This window comes from Tasmannia lanceolata, unplaced genomic scaffold, assembly GCF_043159265.1.
Source record: "Tasmannia lanceolata isolate RefF3 unplaced genomic scaffold, GAP_Taslan_0.1 ptg000006l, whole genome shotgun sequence".
Classification (NCBI taxonomy): Eukaryota; Viridiplantae; Streptophyta; class Magnoliopsida; order Canellales; family Winteraceae; genus Tasmannia; species Tasmannia lanceolata.
This window is the reverse complement of record NW_027518683.1, coordinates 47,354,985-47,374,420: the sequence shown is the minus strand read 5'-3', so window position 1 is coordinate 47,374,420 and position 19,436 is coordinate 47,354,985. Positions and strand designations below refer to the sequence as shown.

The following is a 19,436-nucleotide window of genomic DNA, read 5'->3' as shown; positions in this document are numbered from 1 at the left end:
GTAAATAGGGGGAAAGGGTTACAACTTACAACTTTCTTTAGGTGGGCCCGCCTTTTGATCAATCTTGACCGTTAATTTTGCTTGCTCATCTTGGGTACCCGTTGCCTACCAACTCCCACTGGTTGGATGTCTCCATAAGGGCCCGTTTGGATACCTCATGCATTTGTATTTTGATTTGGATTTGAGTTGTGGATACAAAATACATCAATCACATTCATGATCCTGTTTTAAGAGAGAGAGAGATAGAGGAAGGGAGGGAGAGATGTATCGCTGCCGCCGGTGCAACATCGAGGAGCAGCGACGGGGAAGGAAGTTGCCACAAACATTGATTTCCAAATAACGTCTTGCAGAACGGATTTGAAAATCGGAATTTTTTGCACTATTGTAGCTGATTTAAAAATCTAAGGATCTGATCCAGTTCAAGATATCAACTAAATCCAAATCTAAATCTTGTGGGTATCCAAACGTGGCCTAAATGCATTACTGACTTGTATCTATTTTTTCTTAGGCCCTCCATTTCTACGTTTGATCCAATGGTTAGGATTATCCAGAAAGAATGATTTATGGGCATATATGATATCGAAGATAGTTCATCTCGATTGATTATGTTAAATGACTCTGATTCATTGCCCCCCCCACCCCCCCCACAAATAGCCTAGTTTACCCGTCTTAACTCATCCCTGTTCTTCTTTGCCCTTCTTTCTCCCTGTCCCTCGTCAGGGACAATGAAGTGGATGTTCTTCAATGTTTCTCATTCTGTTTCTTTTAAAAGTCAGGGTTAGAGTTGAAAATATCATAAAGTTGACAGGGTGTAACTGTATTTTTCCCTTTTATTAATGATAAATTGGTGTCTCCAAGTGGGGATGAGGTGAGGTGGATAAAAACCAGGAAACAAAAAGGACAGTGATAAATCGACTCCCAAACATGGTTTAAAATTTCGGTTTCGGTACCGGTTTCGGACCCATGAAATTTCGAAATTTCGACTGAAATTTGGTAATAATTAAAAAGCTCATTTAATTCATTTCGAAATTTCGGACGAAAATTTGTAACATTTTTTTTTTTTTTTTTAAATTGCATTTTCTCGAAATTTCGGACCGAAATTCCAAAATTTCGAACGGCTGAAATTCAACAATTAGCACGACCTAGCTTAGTCTATAAGAAACCTAATCCAATGTTTCATATCCGGGAGGCCCATGTATAATAAAGGGCCCCACGCCTCGAGCGACTCGACTCGACTCGCTCACCCTGTAGTATCATATTCGCAACCATACCATTGAACTGATCCGCTCTAGTCTCAAGGTTCTCTAGGCGTTCTTTGTTAGTCCACCTGCCGGAAGCTTAAGCGGAAATGAAGAGTAGGAAGAAAAACGGCGCACGGACCGTACTCGAGCCTCAGAAGTACTTACTTTTTCTTGGATTTAGTTCATAGTGGTGGTTTGGGGCCTTCATCTTGGTAGCGTGATGTTACCGGTTATATAATAGGGTTCCATCCTTTCTGTATTCGCGCTCTGAATCTGGCTGATTTTCCAGTTCTGACCGGTTTCGGTCCCCACCGAAATTTCGGATTTCGGTCGAAATTTAAAACCATGCTCCCAAATAGTTGGGCATTGCTAGCGTCCATCGCAAAAGGCTTTTCGCGACTGGTCTATCTGAATTCAGACCAGCCACCTTGTGAATGGCGACAAGTGTGTCTCCATCACCAATAATAATAATAATAAAAAAGTGTGTCTCCATTCACAAGGTGGCTCCGCGAAAAGCCTTTTGCAAAGGAGCTTAGCAAATCCCTATCTTAAATCAACCCCAATGTGTCTTTCTCTCTCCTCTTTCTAACCCAGAGGAGAGAGAAAGACACATGGGTCATGGGGAGTCGATTTAAGATATATGGGGGTTTTAGTCAATAAGAAGTGGCAAAAAATCAGAGAAGAGATCGGCTATTTCCTGACTTTTAGCCACTTTGACACTAGTTTTATGATTTTTGTTTCCTGATTTTTAGGCACCTCACCGGCCCTGCCCCTTTCTCTCACCACTTGGAGAAACCGATTTATCATGAAAAAATCTCCTAGCTGCAGTGCCCTTAGTTGTTGATTTAGAAAAAAACGTAAATGGCAAAGAACACTGTTCCCCAACCTTTTCCTATTCCTTCATTCTTTGAGATGAAGTAAGTGCATAAGCTTCGTTTTTTTTCTTTCGTTCCCACAAACAAGAAAAATAATAAAATGATGATGCCAGCCATTTCGATCTGGTACACAAAGTAATATGAATTTATTCATATACTAATTTCTTCTATTTTCTTGGAGTAGAAGCGTAGGGAGTAGGAGAGGGGAAGGGCAGTGTGGATAATTGCGTAGAGGGATTATTTACTTTGGTTAAGCTTAAGACAATGCCTTCTTCTGAGGTTATTACCACCGATTGTGAACCCCCAACCGATTATTGGAGGCTAGGAGGCATACAATCGGCTGTCACAATCTCAAAGGAACAGGGCTGTCCAATTGAAATCGGTGTGATATACGTCTGGATGTATACCCAAATTGCAATATGGAAAACAGTTGATGCACCATCATTTTTTTCATATGAGCGTGCCCAGAAGATCCAATAATATTAAGGCTTCTTTTTATACCTCTCAAATTATTTGCACATGATCATATATGAAAACGATTATATGGTTTCCCGTTGTCCAGCCAAACAATGGATCATTTTCATAGAAGTTCAAGGAATACTGCGGTCAATTGGGTCTCACCAGAAAACATATAGAAGCACAGCAGGGCCCATCCTGCCACAAATCAATCTGTCTTCTATTTGTTTTTCAGTCAGATGAATCTGATCATATCCTGCCACAAAAGAATACAACTATAAGCAACGTCCGAGCAACAGTCAATGGAACAGATAAGCCCCCTCTTGCATGACTCTCAGCTCAGTCCAGTCATCCTCCACGGACCATGACCATTACACCCCTAACTCAGGCAATTGATCAGCGCCAAAATCAATAGCCATGCAGCTTATCTAAGAGTAAAGCACAGCTAAACAATTCCAATCTTACACGATTTTCCAATCACAGAAAACCTACATTATGAAATTTGAACAATAAACAAGCATGTTGCACAGTAGCCTATTATCAGTTCATCTAAAAATTCACAATCATGTAGATCAAAAAAGGGAAATCTCAAGGTAGCATCCCATCCATCTGAAAGAAATGACAACATCATCAGAGGAGGAAATGACATTAGATTTTGCTGCTTATCTTGTCTTAGTGGTGCCGGACGCCGAAAAGAGCTTAGGATTTATTCTCCTGGTGCTGAAACTCCTTGCTTGAGCCTCTCTCTCTTCATCTTCTTTTTGGAAACGGGCTTCTTCTTCCTTGGCGGCAGAGTTTTCTGTGCATACATGTAGAGAACATAATTTCCAACAAGGAAGGCCAGCAGCACTCCCACCACAACAAGCAAGACTATCAAACCTGGGTTGAAACCTTTCACTTCATCGTTCATCATATTTCCCTGTATTCATCGCACTGTAGTTTAATGCTTATGGTACAGGGAAAAGAGCACACTGTTTGGAATGGAGGAATTTTCTAGAAAAGTTTGGAAAGGAAAAATATTCTGAAAGTTCATACTGTTTTAACACACAAAAAAAGATAACTTGAACCAACCCTATTCAATTTTTATTCAGAGGGACCTTCAATTAATGATGATATCCCTCTAAATTAACCATAACAATATCATTTCCCTCTAAATTGTGGAAAGAAAAAAAAATTCCCTGCGGAAAAATTTCCATTAGAAATATTTTTCTAGCAATCCAAACATGGCCTGAAGGCCCATAAGAAGTTATCAAGATCGATACAACAGAATCCAAACCAAATGAGAGTATCTCCCGCCTTCCTCACCATTGAGCGAATATTCCATGGGGGAAAAAAATCATGGTTGCCAAACATGGCCTTGATGCTTTAAAGGCATTTGTCTTCAAATCAAATTTCAACAGTTTAGAATAATTATGTCCCCTTTATTTTTTTTCTTTATGTATTTTTATAAAGAACCTGACTGCACACCAACAGTGATGGGGAGATAATCTACCTTAAGGGTGGCATTAAGCCAGTAACGTGCCTCTACCACTCAAAATTTCTTTTAATTTCTAGCATATTTGGTTTGGATTTTGCATATGAATTTGTGGATTATATACACTCATCGACGCTGATTTCGTGTTCTTCATAACAGCTACATGAACTATATCACTTAGATTGTTGAATTGATTTACATGATTGTTGAATTGATTTACATACCCTCAAATTCTCCAACATTCTTAAGATATATTATTAGATTTTTTTTTTTTTGGAATGGTAACAGACAGATTATTAGATTATTTCAACATGTTTGGTGAAGACTACACATGTACCGAGAAGTTTGACGGATTAAACTTCTTCACGTGTTGGCAACAACGCTTCTTTTGATTAACACTAAAACTGGCATATGTCTTGAACACATCCCAACTACTTCCTAAAGAACATGAACCCGCTCAATCTGAGCTTAAATAAAGGTGGAAATTGACAACTATTCTGCATCGTAGTTATATACTTAGTGTCATGACAAATTAGTTATACGATGTCTATTGTGAAAAGAAAACCGCTAGAGAAATGTGGGAACCTTAGATAAAAAATACAAGGTCGAAGATGCGGGAGCGAGAAAGTATGCTGTTGGAAACTATATCTTAAATACAAGATGGTAGATGGAAAACGCATCTTAGGACAAGTTCACGAGCTTCAACTCATATTGAATGAAATTTTAGCTGAAGGATAATCGTTTTCATTCATTTGCAATCATTCATAAACTTTCACCATTGTGGAAAGCACTAAAAAAGGCCGTAAGCATCGAAAAGAGTTGTCGTATTTAGAAGATCTCCTAGTGACTCCTCGGATTGAAGAAGAAAATAGGACTCGTGATCAGAATGACAAAGAATCATAATTTTATCCAAGGCCAGACTAATGAAAAGATAATAACTAAAAACTTTGGATCTAACCAAAATACGAAGAATATGGAAAACAAAAACCTTTCCAAGAGTAAGAAAAAGATAGAAAAGAACAAGAAGAATGAGATTCTTTCAACTGTGAAAAACTTGAACGCTATGTCAGACAATGTTGATATTGCAAGAGAAAAGACAAGTCCCAGTATGTCGAAAAGCTCTCGCAAAAAACCCGCTCAACGGTTGAAAGAATCTCATTCTGCCATTTCAAAAAAAAAAAAAAAAAAAAAAACCCGCTCATCGGGCCAACATGGTGGAATCCAACACCGTTATTCATGAAACCCAAGTGAAGAAGATTGTTACCATAGGCTCAAAAGTAAACATGGTTTGCAACGTGAGTGATTGGTAGGTAGACACCAGAGCCACTGTACACGTTTGTTGTGACAAAAATGTGTTTGCCACCTACTATCAAGCGGATGAAAGCAAGAAGCTATTCATGGATAACTCCTTAATGACTAAGGTCATGGGAAAGAGAAGGTTGATCTCAAAGTCACTTCTAGCAAGGTTCTTACTCTCTATCAAGTTCTATACGTTTAAGAAGTCAGAAAGAACATAATCTCTGGCTATTTGTTGAATAAGCACAGTAAAAAACTCGTATACGAATCCGGCAAGTTCATCCTCACCGAGGGTTTTGTAAGGAGGAGTTATGCTTGTGAGGGTTTATTCAAACTTAATGTATACACAAATGTTAATATCTGACATGGTAAATTAGGACATGCAAACTCTAAATCAATTAAAAGAATGATGAACTTAGGTATGATTACAAACATTTTATTTGAACATAAACCAAAATGCCAAATATATATTCAATGAAATTCAACAAAAATATCTTTCAAATCAACAGAGCAAAACTCGAAAAATCTTAAAACTTGTACATGGTTATGTGATCTAAAGAATACGCATACTCAAGGAAGAAATAAATACTTTATATCTTTCATCGATGATAAGTCAAAACATGCAACAGTATCTACTTCAAACAAAAAATGAAGCATTAGAAAAATTTTCATTGGTGATAAGTCAAAATATGCAAAGGTATAGCTTCTTATAACAAAAAATTAAGTGTTAGAAAAATTTATAACATTCATTTTCGAAAAAAATAAAATTATAACATATAAAACTGAAGTAGAAAATCAATTAGACAGAAGGATTAAAATAATTAAGGTTTGAATATTGTAGAAAAAAAATGGAATCATACGAGGTCACAACCAAGGTTACCTGGAACGTGGTTCGTTCCGGTAAGCGGTATGGGAACGGGTATTTTGGCCTCCACAAATGGATGGGTTAGGATGATTCAATGGTACTGATTTTTGGTATGCACCCTATCTATGATGGGGCCTTGCAAATGAATGGTTTAAACGCCCACCAAAAATGTGGGACCTATGTGATTTGGCACTCTACCGTACCTAACTTTAGGTACGGTCGAGCGTACAATCCTTTTCCTCATATATATATATATATATATATATATATATATATATATATATATATATATATCCCTTTCCCGCGGGTCCCCATTTTTGGCGATCCGGATCGTAAACGACAACTTTTGGGGTCGACGATCCTAGATCGTGGGTCGCAGGGTGGGACTTGGGAGGGCGATCTCGGCAACATTGGTCACAACACCTAATACACCTCAAATGATTTTTTTGAATATTGTAGGAAACATGGAATCATACGAGGTCACAGTCACAACACATTATGCTTCATAAGAAAATTGATGTTATCCAGGTCACTTGAGTTGATTAACTCACTTTATGAGCGGATTTCATTTCATATGAGAGACTTGATTAGATTATGTTTTATCTCTATTTTAGCAACAATTTATTTAAGATTTGTTACTATTTTTAGGCACCCTGGCCCATACAAACCCCTTATTCATACACTTACCATGACCCCCGCACACCACTTATTCACTCACTTAAGTCACCATGAGCCATACATAAACTTAAGTCAATCACCATGGCCCCCGCACACCACTTGTTCATTCACTTAAGTCACCATGAGCCATTCATGGATAACTCCTTAATGACTAAGGTCATGGGAAAGAGAAGGTTGATCTCAAAGTCACTTCTAGCAAGGTTCTTACTCTCTATCAAGTTCTATACGTTTAAGAAGTCAGAAAGAACATAATCTCTGGCTATTTGTTGAATAAGCACAGTAAAAAACTCGTATACGAATCCGGCAAGTTCATCCTCACCGAGGGTTTTGTAAGGAGGAGTTATGCTTGTGAGGGTTTATTCAAACTTAATGTATACACAAATGTTAATATCTGACATGGTAAATTAGGACATGCAAACTCTAAATCAATTAAAAGAATGATGAACTTAGGTATGATTACAAACATTTTATTTGAACATAAACCAAAATGCCAAATATATATTCAATGAAATTCAACAAAAATATCTTTCAAATCAACAGAGCAAAACTCGAAAAATCTTAAAACTTGTACATGGTTATGTGATCTAAAGAATACGCATACTCAAGGAAGAAATAAATACTTTATATCTTTCATCGATGATAAGTCAAAACATGCAACAGTATCTACTTCAAACAAAAAATGAAGCATTAGAAAAATTTTCATTGGTGATAAGTCAAAATATGCAAAGGTATAGCTTCTTATAACAAAAAATTAAGTGTTAGAAAAATTTATAACATTCATTTTCGAAAAAAATAAAATTATAACATATAAAACTGAAGTAGAAAATCAATTAGACAGAAGGATTAAAATAATTAAGGTTTGAATATTGTAGAAAAAAAATGGAATCATACGAGGTCACAACCAAGGTTACCTGGAACGTGGTTCGTTCCGGTACGCGGTATGGGAACGGGTATTTTGGCTTCTACAAATGGATGGGTTAGGATGATTCAATGGTACTGATTTTTGGTATGCACCCTATCTATGATGGGGCCTTGCAAATGAATGGTTTAAACGCCCACCAAAAATGTGGGACCCATGTGATTTGGCACTCTACCGTACCTAACTTTAGGTACGGTCGAGCGTACAATCCTTTTCCTCATATATATATATATATATATATATATATATATATATATATATATATATATATCCCTTTCCCGCGGGTCCCCATTTTTGGCGATCCGAATCGTAAACGACAACTTTTGGGGTCGACGATCCTAGATCGTGGGTCGCAGGGTGGGACTTGGGAGGGCGATCTCGGCAACATTGGTCACAACACCTAATACACCTCAAATGATTTTTTTGAATATTGTAGGAAACATGGAATCATACGAGGTCACAGTCACAACACATTATGCTTCATAAGAAAATTGATGTTATCCAGGTCACTTGAGTTGATTAACTCACTTTATGAGCGGATTTCATTTCATATGAGAGACTTGATTAGATTATGTTTTATCTCTATTTTAGCAACAATTTATTTAAGATTTGTTACTATTTTTAGGCACCCTGGCCCATACAAACCCCTTATTCATACACTTACCATGACCCCCGCACACCACTTATTCACTCACTTAAGTCACCATGAGCCATACATAAACTTAAGTCAATCACCATGGCCCCCGCACACCACTTGTTCATTCACTTAAGTCACCATGAGCCATAACCCCCCCCCCCCCCCCCCCTCTCCCTCCCATTCATTCACTTAAGTCACTCACCATGGCCCACAAACGCCTCTTGTTCATTCACATAAGCTACTTCTTTTATCTCATTGGATGCTTAATAGGGCAAACCACTGAAAACCTAGGCCCCTAATACCCCCCCCCCCCCTCTCTCTTTCTCATCTTCCTCCTCTTCTTTCTCCTCCTTCCCTCCTCTCTCCCTCTCATTCTTTGTTTCCTCTCTCCTCACTTTAGCCCAGTCAACAGTCGCAGGACTGAAGCTCCCTTTCAGCCCATCTTCCACCCTCCCTTCCCGCTCACCTCTTCTTCCCCTCTCATATTTTCCCAAGGCTGAAACATTCACCCACCTATTTTCCCCTACCTTTCTTCCCTATATTTCAATCCTTTTGTGCTGTTTTCAACTGCTGATTACATTTTCAGTTCTTTATTTTTCTGCTGCTGTTGCAGCCACACTCTATGCCCTTTCTTTTCCCCTTTTCTCTCCTCTAGCTCGATGTCTTGCATTCTTGCTACCCCTTCTCTTTTTCCACTCCCCCCTCCCCCCCCCACCTCTCCTTCAAGATATCCCCTCAACCCAACTTTATCTTTCCCGGGTGGCTGGTACATCGCATTGACAAACCGTGACTACTGTTAATTTTCAAAAAAAAAAAAAAAACCGTGACTACTGTTATTGCTCCATCATCTTTTGGAAGCTCCCATCTAATCAGTTGCATTATAAAGCCTTTCGCTCCCTTCTTTGAGCCTCACAATTATAATTGCAGCCCTATTTCTTTGACCAACCCCGTGCATCTACCCTACCTTCGCATCTTGATTTCTCTACCCTTACCCTAGCTTCTTTGGGCTCTACATTGACATTATTACATCATTTCAGCTTGTAGGCATATACTTATATATTATTGTTTCTCCTTTATTATGTTCTTGTTTCTCCTTACTTATGGATCTGATTTTGTCAGACTTATCTGATTGTTTGCAAAACTACTTTGACAGATTTCATCCTTAATGAACTGCTCAGAGGCTTTAATTCCTTGCACAAGCTTGATTGCATTTTGATTGTTCTTGGGTATTTAATCCGTTCCTGGAATGCAGTGATGTTTTATTGAAGTTTTTTTTTTTTTTTTTTTGAATAATTGATGTTTTAAAATTACGATACATTTATGCTCCAAAAAAGAAATGCTACAAGAAAATAAGAATCTAATTGACATGGTAACTATCAAGTTACCTAGTCCAGGATTACCACATAATACATGAGACGAAGCTTTACTATCCGCATGCCATATCTTAAAGTGTGGGGCTGTTAAGCTAAAGTAGGCCTACCTCCCTCTAAGAAAACAAAGTTAGTACCTAAAAAAATAAATCGTCAATTCATTGGGTATGCACAGAACAATGCAATTTATAGATTTGTCGTGGTGAAATATGAAAATAACTTCATATATGCAAACAATGCACAATTTTTTTGAGAATGTGTTTCCTATCAAACCATCATGTGTGAATCAAACCCTAATGCTCAAACTGAAGTTGCATCAAAAAGTCAGGATATTCATCTAATAGAAAACCAAGAAATCAAAAGAAGGAAACGAGATAAAAAAAATGAAGCTAACGCAAATCTGAAACCCATAACAAGTTTAAGAGCAAAAAAATGAATATGGCTCTAACTTCTATAGCTTCTTAATAGAGGATGATCCTTCTGCATTTAAAGAAGTCATATCCTCTATGGATGCAAACTTCTAGAAAGCAGCTATAAACAATTAAACAGAATCCATCATGTCAAATAATACTTGGAAGTTAACAGATTTGCCTCCTAGATGCAAATCAATAGTTTACAATGGTTTTTTTTTTTTGAATGGTAATAGTTTACAAATGGATATTTAAAAGAAACTTAAAACCGATGGATTTATAAAAAAATTTAAGGCTACATTAGTGGCTAAGGGTTTTAGACAGAAAAAAGGGATAGATTTGACACTTATTATCCAATAATGAGAATTACAACAATAAAAATCTTGAAAGATAAAATCGCTATCTAAAACTTAGAAATCCATCTTAAAATTGGTTTCCTAAATGGCGAATTAGAAGAAGATATTTACATAGAACAATATGGGGGATTCATAGTTCGTTGACAACAACGCAAAGTGTCTAAACTTATAAAATCCATATATGGTTTATAAAAAAGCGCTAAAGCAGTGGCATGAGAACTTTGATAAAGTAGTATTACAAAATGATTTCACCATAAATGATTATGATAAATGTGTATATAATTCATAGATGGTTTTTAAGTAATGATCTACCTTCTTGGAATGACAAATATAATCCTATGGATTAAGATAATTAGAAACATATAAGGGATTGTCTTGACACAAAATCATCATGTTGAAAAGATCTTTAGAAAATTTTAAAAATTTGGTAGTAATCCATCGAGTGTACCTAGTTTAAAACTCAAGAAAAATGAAGGGAAACGTATATCCCAATTATAATATTTTAGAATTATCGGTAGTTTAATTTATCCAATGAACCGTACTAGATCAGATATAATTTACGCACTTGATATGCTAAGTATATATAGAAGTAAACCATAGTCAAGATCACTGAGATACACTTACTAAAATTTTGAGATATTTCAAAGGCACCATGGAGTAGGGACTCCACTGTAGTAGTTATATTGTTGTATTAGAATGATGTCATAATTCAAAATGGATTTCATATTCAGAAGAAATTAAATCCACAAGTGGATATGTTTTTACTTTGGGTGGTGGCGTAGATGCTTGAAAGTCTACTAAACAGACCTATAGAGCAAATTCACAGTGGAATATGAATTTATTGCTTTAGATAAAGCAAGTAAAGAAGCAGAATGGCTTAAGAATCCATTAGTTTTTGCGGGGTTTAATCTAGCTCCTGCTGGTGCAATTCATTGTGATAGGCAAGCTACTTTTGCAAGTGCTAAAAGAAGAACATATAATGGTAAATCCAAACGTCTATGTCCGAGGCACAATAATGTGACGCAATTGGTTTTAGATGGAATAATTGTAATTGAGTTTGTAAGGTCAGAAAAAACTTAACAGATCCACTGACTGAAGGACTAGTTAAAGAATAATTACTGAAACATTAAAAAGATGGGGCTAAAGACTATCAGATAGAATAGCCAATAATGACAACCAAATGTATATGACTGAAGATTTAAAGAACTAGGTTGAATAGGAAAAATAAGTTATTCGAGTGATCGTTCAAAACACTATACTTGAATTTTTAAGAAAATGAAAGATTTCTTTGGGCTTCTCCCTAAGATGTATATAGTGATAACTATAACAATATAGAGGAAAAGCTTTGCTCTGAATGGAACTACAACTTTTATAAGTGAGATGCATGGTTTTAAGTACCCTTAACGAATTACCTATACGAGTGTTGGAAAGGAGGTCGCTTTCTACAAGAATTAAGAAATTATCTAGAGCGCACATTAAAACAAAATCAACGCATGGACGGAATGTGCTCCCCCGATAGAACACGATTATATTTCCGGTATTGTATATGTAATATATGGCAGTCTATTATTCAAAGCTATTAGTCCAAGACTTATTTAACTTTAAACTTTTATAAACTAGAATATATAAACACTAAGCGAAGGTTCGAGTTCACAAAACCCATTCACCCATCCCACGATATTTTGAATTTGCTAATATTTGATTTAAATTTTGATTCTTGTGGGAGATTGTTGGATTATTGCTTTACAGACTTTTTTCTTTTATGAATTATATTTCAACAGTTTACGACAGTTATATCCCCTTTGTTTTTATTTATGGACTTCGATATGCATTTAATGTTTCATGCGTTTACACATTGTTTTCTTTGCAAACATCAAATATCAATGCATTTAATATATTTTTCTTTTCTCAAGCAAAATGACTTTTGTATCTATTGAGAATACTGATGAGAGAAAAACATTGAGGAAGTGTGTATATATACACTTCTTTCATGTATACATGAGATACATATGGCTCTCTTCCTTTACCTTTGTTTTTCTTGATACACAGGAATCTACCCACATTAATAAAAGACTCCATTCGATTGCCCGTTTTGATTAATGATTCAAAATCCCAAGACTCCCGTAGAAGGTAATTACTTGCCAGAGGGTGACTTGCGGTCTTTAGAACCATATCTGTTTGATCACTTTGACGGACTGGAAGCACCACTTTCACTTTAGCTGCTAGGGACATTAACCTTCCCACGTATGTTGCAAATGATTCATTGGGTATCTCTTATATTTTTTTTTGAGCATATATTTTTCATTCTCCAAATCATTCAAAAAAAAAATATTTTTCATTCTTCAAACCTTCTTGTTTTTTACTTAAGCAAATCAATAGTATCGATCATGTTTGTCAAGTTCGAGTCATTGCATGCACATTGTCAAAGACGTGTATAGTGGTGTTGTATCCTGGAGATACGTCACAAGCAACCCGGTTGCATATCAACGGTGGTAAGGAGATAACATATCTTAAGGGTTGCATTAAACTAGTAATGTCCCTCTACCACTTAATTTTTTTAAATTTCTAGAATATTTCGTTTCAATTTTGCATACGGATTTGCAGATTACACACACTATTATCGATGGCGATTTTGAATTCTTCATAATAGCTACATGATCTATCACTTAGATTGTTGAACTGATTTACATACCCCCTAATTTTCCAACATTCAAAAAGTTATAAGGTCTGTAAGACAACCACGTGACTGCTCCAATAAGAAAACCTGCATGAGATCGATCCTCAATGGATGAAGATCTCACAAATAGATCTAAGTTGTCTATCATGCTATGATCACTCAACCATATTTCATCCACCAGACTTGGGTGCCTGTCCCCTTAAAACTCAAGGTTATTTGGATTTTATTTTCTTACTTGGAGAGGCGTTGGGGTGGGGATAGAGAAATCTATACCATAAGAGAGACATTTTTCTTTTCTTTTTTTGTTAAAGGCACACAAAAAGAAAAAGCTCCTTATCCACTCTTCCTCTCTTGCTTTTCTTCTAGGCTTGTAACTTTATAAGGTCATAGTTTTTCCCAAATTTCAAAACCTTTGCAGAGCTTTTCAAGTGGGCAATTTGTTCAGCATCAGATTATTGGAAAATTGGGGTTTATGATAATTAGTTCAACAATCAAAATGATGTATATCAAGTGGCTATGATAAGGTGCTCGAAACCAAACTCACTTGTAGTGTGTACAATCTGCAAGATCCATATGTAAAATCCAAAACAAATACGCTAGAAAAAAAAAAAAAAAAGAAAGAAGTAGTAGAGGTACACTAATGGTTTAACACTACCAAGATTGATTACTGCCCTACCATCGTTGGTATGCAATTGGATACCTAGTGACTTTTCTCAAAGTAAAAGATACAACACCACTTGATGGCATTTTTCACGACACATGGGAGCAGATCTGGTGAACACGATCGATACCGATGATTTGCCCAGTTGAAAAAAAAAGCTTGAAGAATGAAGAAGCTGTACTCAAGAAAGTATACAAGAGAAAAGTATCAAGAAAAACAAAGGCAAAGAAAGAGGAGAACCATGTGTATGGTGTATTAAAAAAAGTGTATAGATGCACACCTCGCCAACATTTTCCTCTCATCAATGTTCCCAATAGATTGAAAAATTGCATGAGACCATAAGAGCATATTAAATGCATTGATGTTTGGCATTTGCAAAGAAAGCACAAACATGAAACATTAAAAATATATAAAAGTACATAAAAAATAATGGGGGTGTTGTAATTGTTGTAAACAGTTGAAATTTGATTCAAAAAGGACAAAATGCTTCAAGGCTTAAAATGATTAAAAAACTCCAACAATCACCCACATGAATCAAAATACAAATCGGATATTGGCAAATTCAAAAATTATGCAATAGGCGAAGGTGTATTGTGGACTCGAACCTTCACTTAGTGTTCATTTATTTGAGTCTAAAAAAGTTCCAAGTAAACTACGACTCGAGCAAAGAACTTTGAGTAATGAGTTTCACATAATAAGCAATATTAACAATGTAATCGTCTCCTATCAGTGTAGCACATTTCGACCATTCATTAATCATGTTTCATGAGCACTCTAGAACCTTAATTCTCATTGGGAGCGGCCCTACTTCCATACTCATATCGGTGAGACCATCAAGGCATGGTTTTAAATTTCGACCGAAACTGAAATTTTCCGAAATTTCGATTTAATGACATTATTTATTTAAAAAAAAGTGGTTCAAAATTTCGGTCGGAAATTTCGAAATTTGGGTCCGGAATTTGGAACCAAATTACCAAATTTTGGACCGAAATTTCGTTGGGGTCCGAAACGGTTACCGAAACCGAAATTTTAAACCATGCATCAAGGGTACCTATAACTACGCATCCCGCTTATAAAAGCTATAAACCCATTCAAAGCAAAGCTCTTCATATCATTATAGTTAGCACAATATAGAAGCCCGGAGAGATCTTTCATTCTCATGACGATTCAAGTATAGTGCTTTCAATGACCATTTGAATAACTTATTTTTCCTATTGAATCTATAGTTTTTGGGCTATCCAGCCATATATAAGTTAGGTTGTCGTTATTGGTAATTCTATCTGATAAGCCTTAGTATCATCCCTCTTGATGTTTCATCCAATAACCTTTTAGGTAGTCATTTGATTAGTGAATTTGTCAATTTTATCTTGTTACCATTCAAAAAAAGAATGGTCACGTTTCTTTCTTACCTTACAAAATCGATTACAATTACACCATATCAAAGTAATTATTTCCCATTGACCTTACTTAAATTCCCTCTCTTCTCTGTTCCTTTAAGTTATTTATATTAAAGATAGATTTTACATATATTTTTAAAAGGATTTTTTACATATACTTCCCCTTTAAGGGCGGCCCAGTGCACGAGGCTCCCGCCATTGCAGGGTCTGGAGAGGGCTAGATGTACGCAACCCTACCCTTGCTTTGCAGAGAGGCTGTTTCCGTGACCCGAAACCGTGACCACCAGGTTACAATGGAGCAACCTTACCGTTGTGCCAAGGTTCGCCCTCTTTAAGTTATTTATATTAAAGGTAGATTTTACATATACCTTTTTATATTTTTTTTCTTTCTTTTGCATATATTTCCCATTTACTCATACAACTGCATAGATAGGGCTCGGTTAAAATTCTATAGACACATAGCTGACGTCGATCTAAACTCATGGTGGTCTCCAACACCTCTTGTCTTAGGCATAATAGTAGCCAATGTCAAATTAATACCTTTGCTAAGCAAATCAAAGCTTGACCGTACCAAATAAATAGCATTCCTCCTTATCTCCTCTTCTAAAAGTAATGCTCCAAACTCCAAACAATTTACTATTAGTTTGACGAATTAAAAATCATCCAACATCTATAGCTTTCCATCAACCAAAAAATAATTACAAAAATAAGAAATAATCATATCGACAATCTCAATCAGCTCCTTGATCTAACTCATTTGGAGTTTATCTCCCCCCATCGATAAACTAAATTGAGATTTTTTTTTCTGCAATTAATTATCCCCCACTTACCCTTTTGTTAGGGATGGCCTTTTGTCTTTTTTGTCTTCTATCAATGTTACTACTACTTCCTTTCTACCAATATCTATGATCTGTGTATTCCAATATTACATTCATTAAGTAAATATGATATAATACATCCCAAATACAGATGTGAAAAAGATGCACGAACCATTCATTTATTGACATTCCAAGGAAATCTCAATAGCTTCATAGATAAATAGGTAGCCTGCAAATCGGCCCTATTTCATAAAAATAGTTTGGAAAGCATAATTGGAGTAATGAATTTAGGTGTAGAATTCCTACTAAAGATACTCACGAGAAGAAAGATAAAGTTATTGAATAACTTAAAGGTCAATGGAATCAAATATAAAAACTGTTAAAATTAACTGTCTAACATCAATGTACATTGCACAAGCCAATGGTGATGTTAGGAGACACCTTTTTTTTTAAAGATGACTGATATTAAGGAGTGCTGCTAGGAGACATCAATTTACAACATCGCACAGGGTAATTGTTGCTAGGAGACACATTAGCAGTCCCTTACCAACATACGGTGCTCTTGACGATCAGACTCTCTCTCTCTCTCTCTCTCTCTCTCTCTCTCTCTCTCTCTCTCACTTGGGAAGAAGCACAAGGAGCAGTAGACTTTCTCACTAAAATGGAAACTCCCTTAGATTCCAAGTGTCCATAATACAACCATGCAATTATCTACTTAGTCTCCGGAAAATCATTAGGATTACCAATTGAAGATATAATATACAAGTGAATGCACTAATATTCAGCCTTTCTCTTAACATGTCCATTCCAAACTCAGCTTACCCACCCACAAAAAACCAATTTTTTTTACAAGATTAAAAAAGAAAAAGAAGAAAATGATGATGTGGGTATGTAACTGTGGACCTCGAAATTTTATTATAAAAAAAAAATAAAAAATTCGGTACATCCCACCTATTTAATAAAACATCTTCTCGCAAGAGGAAAATTAGATCTGCATTTATGTGAGTAATTCTATTTTCATGCATGTGAAATTTGTTGCAAACAGTAACCAAGAAGAACAAAAAAATTCGATAAGACAATCAAATAACAAGAAAAAAGAAAGAAAGAAGTAAACCCAGATCATTCACACAACAAAACTTAAAGTGGCTTCCTTCCATAAAATATCTCGTTAGTGTGCATTGAATTCAACAGAAAATAAAGGGTTCAAGAGAGGCAATGATTAAAAAAGCATACCCCCGAATCCGAAAAAGAGAACTCGTCCTCCATTTCAAAAATGACTCACAACAAAATCTCGAACCAAAGTCTGCCTCCTAGTTTTCACTGTACGCATCATTTAAAAGGAAATCACAATCACATCATGAAAAAAATAAAAAAAAAAACCTAGATCAGTTCAAACAAGAGGAGATGAAAAGGAAGAAGATTTGGAGAAGAAAGAAAGGGATTCAAGAAACCCTAACCTCAAGCCCTAGCTCCTTTTCTCCGAGGTCTGGGTTGGTGTTAGGAGGTTTTTTTTTGTAACTATACCAATTAAATCAGCAGAAGGAGACACATTATATCGGCACTCTCTCGTTTTGTTATTGGCACTCGTCTCTCTATATTTTAGACTTTTCTCATTGGCTGTTTCCACTGTAACAGCCAAATAGAAACACAGGATTGGAGGAATGACGTAAAATATCCGCAATCATTCGATAATCTTCTATTACAATATTCACACCCTAATTTTCAAAATGGACTGTAGAGCCCACACCATAGGATGATCCAAACCGTCCATTTGATGGGCCACAATGTAAATAGGTAGTGCCCCAAACCTCAATAGATCGGACGGATAGGATCATGCTATGGAAATGATTTTTGAGGCACAACTTATTTACATTGTGACCCTTCAAATGGACGGTTTGGATCATCCTATATGGTGTGGGCTGTACAGTCCATTTTGAAAAAATAGGTGGTGAATATTAAGTGACAAAGACATCCCCTCTAGTTTCGTTTTGTTTAAGGTTTGCCCCCTCAGCTGAAGGTTCGTCTAGAGATTGAAGGGTTAGGATAATCCGATGGAGCTGATTTTTTGGGCACACCCTATCTATGTCAGGACCCATCAAATGAACGCTTTGGATCATCCAAATAATGTGGGCCCATACCCGAATCCAAACACTACCAAACGCTTTGGATTCGGGTATGGGCCCACATTATTTGGATGATCCAAAGCGTTCATTTGATGGGTCCTAACATAGATAGGGTGTGCCCAAAAAATCAGCTCCATCGGATCATCCTAACCCTTCAATCTATGGACGAACCTTCAGCTGAGGGGGCAAACCTTAAACAAAATGAAACTAGAGGGGATGTCTTTGTCACTTTTTAAACTATAGGGGTTGAAGTGGATGTGTCAGAAACTAGAGGAGGTGTAAATGTAATTATCCCTAAAAAGAAAACATAAGAAAAAGACGCGCTCGTGTTAGGTATGTTTCAAACATAAAAAAACCACTCTTTCTTATGATAGGCACTCATTTTGCCCACAGAAAAAGTGGTCTCTTTCTTATGATAGGCACTCATCTCGCCCACAGAAAAACAGTGGTCTACCTCTAAAATCTTGGCAGCATTTCAGAATGATTATTGACTACACCTTGGTTAACAAACATGTTTAACTTAAGGCCATGTTTGGCAACCATGAAAGCTTTTTCTATGGAATATTGGTTTATCAAATCGTAGGAGAGGAGCGAGTAGAGTTTTTGTTTTCCTCATTTTTCCGCACCCTCTCAATTCTCCATTGGGGTAGTTTGGATACATACATTTTAATATTTTATGATCCAAAATCCTGGATTGTAAATTCCAGGTTCTAGCTTATAAAATCTGAATTGTAAAATGCAGGTTTTAGCTTATAAAATCCAGATTTCACCCACCACTTGATAAACTAAGATTCCATGGAGAAAAACTTTCATGGCTGCCAAACATAACCTAAAAACAAAAAAGAAGCTCCAATTCCTGCCTAAATTTAGACATCATTTTGCAAATCTTGGTAAGAAAATTGGAGCTAAACCAAGGTTCATTCTCAAAGGGAAAGTGGTGGGGCATATATGGAGAGTGAGATTTTTTTGATAGAGTAGGCCACGTTTGGTAACCACAATAGTTTTTTCCCAGAATATTGGTTTATCAAGTGGAGGATGAGGGAGAGAATTAAGAGGGCATGAGCGACGAGTCGGTGAGAAGTGGCTGAAAAAACAGGGGAAAATAAAAACTCTACTCAAATACAGTTTTTGTTTTCCTTAATTTTTTTGTGACACCTTGTGGTGGGAGAGGGAGAGACTTGAG

General features: G+C 36.3%; 1 protein-coding gene across 4 annotated transcripts; it reads right to left on the bottom strand.

Moving 5' to 3' along the window:
• Positions 1-3,041: 3,041 nt before the first annotated feature.
• Positions 3,042-17,740, bottom strand: LOC143880406 (DNA-binding protein S1FA-like). Of its 4 annotated transcripts, none has more exons than XM_077383378.1 (3): positions 17,588-17,717; positions 17,364-17,440; positions 3,042-3,491 (listed from the first exon to the last, which is right to left on the bottom strand). In XM_077383378.1, exons 2-3 carry the CDS (start codon positions 17,394-17,396, stop codon positions 3,279-3,281), a joined length of 246 nt encoding a protein of 81 aa, XP_077239493.1. In that variant the 5' UTR covers positions 17,397-17,440; positions 17,588-17,717; the 3' UTR covers positions 3,042-3,278. The 4 variants fall into 4 exon arrangements, with proteins under 4 accessions (XP_077239493.1, XP_077239496.1, XP_077239494.1 ...); XM_077383381.1 differs by having other exon boundaries at positions 17,364-17,433; positions 17,588-17,665; XM_077383379.1 differs by having other exon boundaries at positions 17,364-17,450; positions 17,588-17,651.
• Positions 17,741-19,436: the final 1,696 nt, after the last annotated feature.

Bases quoted from the DNA above. Each gene is read 5' to 3' on its own strand.
- LOC143880406 (XM_077383378.1), bottom strand. From the start codon at position 17,396: ATGGAGGACGAGTTCTCTTTTTCGGATTCGGGG. The intron at 3,492-17,363 runs GTATGCTTTTTT...CGATGAATACAG, and splicing joins TCTCTTTTTCGGATTCGGGG to GGAAATATGATGAACGATGA.